General features: G+C 36.9%; 1 protein-coding gene across 1 annotated transcript in view; it reads left to right on the top strand.

Moving 5' to 3' along the window:
• The first annotated feature begins 3,539 nt into the window (after positions 1-3,539).
• LOC106526780 (amyloid beta A4 precursor protein-binding family B member 1-interacting protein) overlaps positions 3,540-7,621 on the top strand; it is a 26,359-nt gene continuing 22,277 nt past the window's right edge. Inside the window, exon 1 of the mRNA XM_014021461.1 lies at positions 3,540-3,608. Within this exon, the coding sequence (XP_013876915.1) occupies positions 3,540-3,608 (69 nt within the window). The remainder of the gene's footprint in view (positions 3,609-7,621) is intronic.

Raw genomic sequence — 7,621 nt, forward strand, 5'->3', positions numbered from 1 at the left:
TTAATATGCCCTGTCTTAATTTAAGTAAAGTAAAGTAAGGTAAAGTAAAGTAAAGTAAAGTAAAGTAAAGTAAAGTAAAGTAAAGTAAAGTAAAGTAAAGTAAGGTAAGGTAAGGTAAGGTAAGGTAAGGTAAAGTAAAGTAAAGTAAAGTAAAGTAAAGTAAAGTAAAGTAAAGTAAAGTAAGGTAAGGTAAGGTAAGGTAAGGTAAGGTAAAGTAAAGTAAAGTAAAGTAAAGTAAAGTAAAGTAAAGTAAAGTAAAGTAAAGTAAGGTAAGGTAAGGTAAGGTAAGGTAAGGTAAAGTAAAGTAAAGTAAAGTAAAGTAAAACTATATTTCTCTTTTTTCTTCTCATCGTGTTTATCTGTTCACAGTTCAGTGTTGGGTCATGCAGTCCTCTGGAGCCTGGTGTTGTTGTGTCTCACTGATAAGCTTGTTTAAATCAGCATTCTGACAATCTGAGGTTGGACAGATTACTGCTTGGATCTGCAGCATGAAAATGTGTTTTCCTGTTATGACCTCATAAACTCAGTCATAGCTGAACTGTTTATTTTATTTTATTTTATTTTATGAAACTTTTGACCTATATAATGTCTGCTTTTCCAGCTCATTCACTTTCCTTGGACACCTAATCAGCCACTGTTTGTCAGTAAACGTTTACATATTTCTTTTAGCATTTTGAAAAAAAAAAGCAATTGTTATTTTTCTAAAGCCTGTACAGTAATTTATGCAGTAATTGTCAGATGATTTAAGAGTGAAAATCTGTATTTATAAATTGTTTTTATTCATTTGTTCTAGAGCTTCTCTTTAAGAAACACCTGCATGTCAGGGATCTTTAGAAACAGCCTGTGTTCTGATAACAAGTCTTGAACTGATAACAAGCTGGACTGAGCCTCATCAGGTGCACTTTCTGCAGCTTTTCAGTTATGTCTCTCCATCCTGATGGGTTTTGTGTCGTGCATCTGAGAGGATAAACACATTTTTGTTCAAAACAATTTTTATTACAGACAAGTAGAAAAATAGAAATGGTTAACTACAGAGGAAACCTTCACTCACCAGGCCAAGGTAGTATCTGCTTATCATCAGCCAAAGAACCGTGACCTCAACTGACCCTTTGGTTGACTCCAGGGTCCCAGCCCCCCTTTGCACACCAATCACATCAAATCCAGCTGTTCAACATCAGGCCCTCTCCTGCACCTGCAACAAACAAGAAATACCGTCGGATTAAAACTCTTGTTATTAAATAAACAACTTGATAATCTGGCCACATTAAATAATGTCCAAATTCCAAAGTAAACTATTTATCAAATAGTTAAACTGTACCTAAATTGTTGAACATTTGAAACTAAATATATTCTGTCTAAATGTATTTTTGTTGTAGATAAATGAGAATTAATCCTTGAATAATATTTGTTCTTATTGATACACCATCAATTACTTAACAAAATACTTCTTCAAACTAGTTTATCACCAAGTAATTTTTAATTATTATTTGTGTTGTTGATTTATTGTTGTTCATTCAGCTATTTTGTAATACAAATTTGTTTCCTCCTCATTTTGGCAAATTAAATATTCATTTGTTCTGGTTAGTCCCTCCAGCGTGTCCTGGGTCTTCCTCTGGGTCTCCTCCCAGTGGGACGTGCCCATAACACCTCACCAGGGAGGCGTCCAGGAGGCATCCTTACCAGATGAGCCACCTCAATTGGCTCCTCTCGACGTGGAGGAGCAGCGGCTCTACTCTGAGTCTCTCCTGGATGACCGAGCTTCTCACCCTATCTCTAAGGGAGAGCCCAGACACCCTGCAGAGGAAACTCATTTCGGCCGCTCGTACCTGTGATCTCATTCTTTCAGTCACTACCCAAGGCTCGTGACCATAGATGAGGGTAGGAACGTAGACCGACCGGTAAACCGAGAGCTTCGCCTTCTGGCTCAGCTTCACCACGACAGACCGGTACAACGCCCGCATCGCTGCAGATGCAGCACCAATCCACCTGTCGATCTCCCGCTCCACTCTTCCCTCATTCTTGAACAAGACCCAGAGTTACTTAAACTCCTCCACTTGGGGCAAAACCTCCTCCCCGACCCGAAACAATTTCAAGCAATTATAACGTTCAAGTAACAAAACAAACCAAAAACTTCAACCCCTTCACAAACAACAGCTCTTATGAATACACATTATACAATTTTATATTTCTTTAATAAACTAACTTTTATCATTTTCTTAAACAAATACTTTGAACCAGCACTTTTATAATCACTTTGCAAATTATTCCACAATCTTATTCATTGAACTGAAGTACAACAGTCCTTTAAAACAAAGTACTCATTTACTTTTACTCAAGTAATGTTAATGTTGGCATTGTTACTTTTACTAGAGTAAATTTGTCTGTTTATCTGTACTTTTATTAAGTCCAGTGTTTGAGTACTTTCTCCACTGGTTCTGCCTGTAGACATATTTAAATCCACTGTGTTTATCGGTCTGCCCCAGTTTAGCTCTCTGTGGAGCTGCAGGCTGGTGCAGACATGACTGTTACCTCAGTCTGTTGTAGAGAAGCTCAGTTTTGCAACTCATTTAAAAATAATATGATTAGATAGATAAGCCTTACTCTGTGCTACCAGAAAGGTTTGGTCTACTTCCTGATTTCTCAGGAAACTGGTCTGTTTGCTGTAAGTCACGTGAACATGTGGTTATTTTGTAAAGTGACCTGTGATAGTGTTAGTGTTCAAACACATTTTCATTTCACGGTTCTGTCGAGTCATCACGTCAAAAACACTGAAGAGGTAAGAACTCAAAAATGCACGAACAGCAGTGGCTGTGTGTTTTGTTTTATAGGTATAAAATGATTGTGATTGTGTTTGCAGATTGCAACTGCTGTTAAATTGTTTTTGGACAGTTTCAAAAATTTGTAAATTTGATCATTGGTGGCAACATTTCCTGATATTAAAAAAAACATTTAGTTGTTTATCTCTCAGGACTCACAGTGATTTTTCTCTGAATGTCTGTGTTTGAGGGTTTTTTTTCTTACCTGTCTCTGTAAAACAACAGGTTAACACTACTGTGTTTTCAGCCTTTGTGTCTGTCTGTTACCAAAATAACTCATGAAACGCTGGTCTGATTTTGTTCAAACTTTCAAAATAATAATAATTAATCATTAAGGCCCTGTCACACTACCCACCTTGCCTACTTCTGGTGGTCAGAGGGTCCGGTGGCGCCTGTGCATGGCAGCCTCGCCTCTGTCAGTGTGCCCCAGGACAGCTGTGGCTACAATTGTAGTTTGCCATCATCAGTGTGTGAATGTGTGTGTGAATGGGTGAATGTCTGTGTGAAGCGCTTTGAGTGTCCTGGATGGATGGGCGCTATATAAGTACAGTCCATTTACATTTCGTTAGAATTACATCCTGTACACACCAAAAAGAAGCTTCCAGTTGATTTTTTCAATTTCATCTTCAAAGACATCTTTAAAATGTTCATAAGCTGTCTAACGTGACAGGGCCTTCAGAAACATTTACAACAGATTAACTTTTGAGGTAATCCGAATTCAAGATGGCAGCCACAGCCATTTTACTTAGTGAACTCAAAAACATTAATAACTCTTATTTTATAGGTTTCAGGGTACGTTTGATATGGTTTTAGCTGAGGGGGATTTACGGCAATTTTCAAGATTTAGTTTCAAACCTTTCATTAGTCATCTCTGTCTGCCTGCTAGCAAAACATCTCAAAATCTACGAGACAAATTTGAGCGCTTTCAGAAAGTCGTCATTAACTGTACATCTACACCTGATTGGTTTTAGTCAATCCAATGAGGCTGCACAGCTATTCAGTTTTAACCAGCACAAACACAGCTATATTGGTTATATTGTACAAATATTGACCTAAAGTTGGATGTGGTAATAGCTGAGAGTCATTCAAAACACATACTCTGTGCGCAAATTCTCACAACATTGCATCAATTTTAAGTTTGACCATATTTTTCATCTCTATATAAAGTATTTCAGTTTATTTTTGTCTAAAACTTTGCCATAAGAGGCCACAGGTGATATATATTCTTTCAAAAAAAATGCTAGACCTTCAATTCCTCACGTCGTCTGCCATTCTAACATGTTTTAGGAACTGACGGAGCTGTTTTGCAGATAAATATGAACCCAGACATAAAGTACACCCATAACTGCAGCTTCTCTGTTTGGGCCTGTAAGAGTTAAATACTTGAAGAGCCACATCAGCTATGTTTCAGACAAACACATGTGCTCTCACAGGAGCCAGTGGACGTGTGTGCAACTAATTAAAAAACTGCAAGAAGCTCTCGACCGCAAGAACAGTGGGAACATGTCAGTGTACTGTCGACAGGCATCTGACATGAAGAAACATGGAGTTTAAACATGATTGATTTGTCATTCATTATATATTTAAAAAAAACTGTAAATAAAGTTGACTGTAGCTCCATGACTGAAAGGCAGAAGTTCGAAGGGATTTTAACATCTGAGCTCCTGGGTGGACATAGAGATGCCCTTCACTTTAGAGTTTCAGTTATTTTACTTTCCTTTGGCACAAAAACATCTGCTTCACTGTTCTTTACATTAAGCTCAGACGGGTCTGTTTAGGTTGGGCAGAAACTCAGAGAAAGAACAGCTCAAAATGTGCTCATTTCATGAAACAAGCATGAAATGTGAAAATTAAAACTTAATATTAATATAATCAAAGTTAAATGTACTAACTTGAATCAAGATATCAGTTCTTATTGTTTGCGGTCTTTGTGACCCGACAGACCTGAGTTTACAACAAAAGCTCTGATCTCTGGTTAAATGACAGCCGGACCAACAATAAAGCTGTTTCAGTACCATGACTTCTTAAAAATGAGAGTATAAATTAAATTTAGAATTTGTTCAAAATACATCTCCGTTACAGCGATATGACCAGTTTGTTGTACGTATGGTGCATTATAAAAGTGTTGTCCCCTTTGGCTTTCTCTCTATTGTGTTGCTTCACAAATTAATATTTAAAAAGAAATTTAGGTGGATGTATTTTTTTAATTCCCACAACAAAACAATCCCTTTGAGGATGAAAAATATATTTTTTACATTGGACCAAAAAAATATTAATAATAATCTGAAAACCTGAGCAAGTAGGCTCCTCAAGTTTATGATCCTGGTCCATCAAACCAGGAAGGTTTTCACTCGTTCCTCATGACCAGTCTGCAGCTCCTTCAAGGTTGGAGAGGTGCTGCTTGTGTCTAACAACGGTTTCAGTTGGACTGAAGTCTTGGTTTTGACTGGACCATTCCAGGACGTTTAACTGGTTCTTAAACCAGCGGAGTGTTTAAGGTCAATATTCTGCTGAATAGTGAACGTCCATCCCAGTCTCAAATGTCTGAAATACTTCAGGTTTCCCTTAAGAATGTCTCAGTGTTTGCTCCATCCATCTTACCTTCACCTCTGATCTGTTTCTCAATATAAAAAACATCCCCACAGCATCATGCTGCCACCACTGTGCCTCGCTGTGTTGTGTTTTTATCATGAAGAGATCAAATGTTTGCTCCAGACATCACATCTGAAAGTTCAATCACCTAAAACTACAAGTTTGGTCTCATCTGACCACAGCACCTTCTGCCCCGTGTTTGGGAAGTCTCCGATTTACCTGTTGGCAAAATTTAAATGTTCTATTTTTATTTTATTTAAATTTTTTTAATCAGTGTCTTTTTTCCACTTTTCCATGGAGCCCAGCTCCGTCAGAGTTATTGTAAGTCTCTTGGTTGCTTCTCAAATTAATGCACTGAGTCAATGAGTTTTAGTGGAGAGCCCTCTTAAGTTTGCAGTGGTGGCATTTTTCTTTTTCTTTTTTTTCTAATAATGGATCTGGATTAAATGTTTGTTTAAAAAATATCAAGAACTCAAAGCTCAGGGTTTTGGAAACTTTAATAACACAATCCTGATTCATGAATATTTTCTCTTGAGTTTCTTGGTCTTCATGTTGTCTTTTATTAGAGGTGTTACTTCTGTGCAAGGGGCTTTCAGAACAGATCGACGATATATAATTTGTATGTAATCTGTATATAATCTGGAAATYTTATTTGCCATTAACTATCTTACATTGTAAGTCTACTAATACATATACAGTTCATTCCTAACATTCTGTATAATCTGCATAATCTGTATATGTGCACATAGCTCCCATATTTTTTTTATTTATATTATATTATTTTTATACTGAACATTTTATTTTTATAACAACCTTTGCACACCTGTAAATACATATTTATACCCTGTAAAGCACTTCTGGATAGATGCAAACTACATTTCGTTGCTTGTACTTGTGACGGTGCAATGACAATAAAGTTGAATTCTATTCTATTCTATTCTATATACTGAGATCATTTGACTCTCACATTGTAGGTAGATCATATTTAATTATGGAGGTTTTGTAGGAAATGAATAAATACGCAAAAAAATTAATAAAACTTACAAAGAAAAATATAGTAATTGTGTGAAAAGGACTCAAACATAGTTCAAAAATAAATTTGAATTGTGTGACTCTTCCTGCAAGTGATACATCAGGAGATTCTGCCCCGATCTATGTTAGTAAAGAAAAGCAGTTGGTGGACTGATGACGTTTGAATCCAGTGTTTGCAGATCTTTTCACTAAAAAGAAACAGCAGATTTTTTTGTAACAAGAAACAGAAGGTGTTCAGTTTCTCAGAGAGCTGAAGCTTCCCTCAGCTTCAACAGAGCAGACTCTAAACTCTGATCGACATGAGACTTAAACAGCAAAATGTAACAAAATACGAAAAAAAATTATTTTAAGAAAAGTTCATTTACAAGCTTTTAAGTAAATAAGATAAAGGAAGTACTAAATAGTTGTGGTTAAGTGTCAAACTGGTCACACACAAGAAGAAGTTCGAACTCATGAACAGAAATTCACAGTTTTAGTCTTCGTCAGTGCTTTTTTAAAGACAGTTCCCCCTCTTCATACTGCATGTACTCTCTAGTATAGATTCTTTTCTGGGTTTAAAGTCTATTGTTATCTCTAACCACACACAGCAAGGATCTCACACAGCTGGCAGAATCAAAAAGCTCATTCCTCTGTTTGCTATTTGAGCCAATCCACATGAAACATGTCTTTTTGGCTGCGAAGCTGCATGGCAAGATGCTCCCTTCACATGAAAAACCCAGACGCAGAAGTAAAATTTGGTGAGAGGAAAGATCTTTGATCTCACAGAAACTTTTACCAGAAGACAGTCAATAAACATAGGTGCAAGATCAAGGTGGGTTTTAAGTGAATCTGTTAAACATGATGGGATGTTAAAGCTATGTTGTCAGTCATCATAAAGCTTCAGACATTGATTAGGCCTGAGGTGCATGGTTAAACATAAACTTTGCATACTGTTGTCGGTTTGAAAAACTCATTTAGTAAAGATTAGAACTGCAGGTGCACCGATAAATCTGCCGATTTCCTTAAGTTTGGGAGATGCTTCTCATCTACGTCCTGATGCATCTCAGTAATCCAGGTAAAAAAATCAAAAAGAAAAAAATTGTATAGGTCCTCTGGACGGGGAACATCGGGGAAACAAAGCAGCCACTGTTCAAAAGAATGTCCCAACACAGACGAGCTACGTCTAATGGCCAGAACTCTGC

Source organism: Austrofundulus limnaeus, unplaced genomic scaffold (genome assembly GCF_001266775.1).
Source record: "Austrofundulus limnaeus strain Quisiro unplaced genomic scaffold, Austrofundulus_limnaeus-1.0 Scaffold294, whole genome shotgun sequence".
In the NCBI taxonomy this organism is placed as follows: Eukaryota; Metazoa; Chordata; class Actinopteri; order Cyprinodontiformes; family Rivulidae; genus Austrofundulus; species Austrofundulus limnaeus.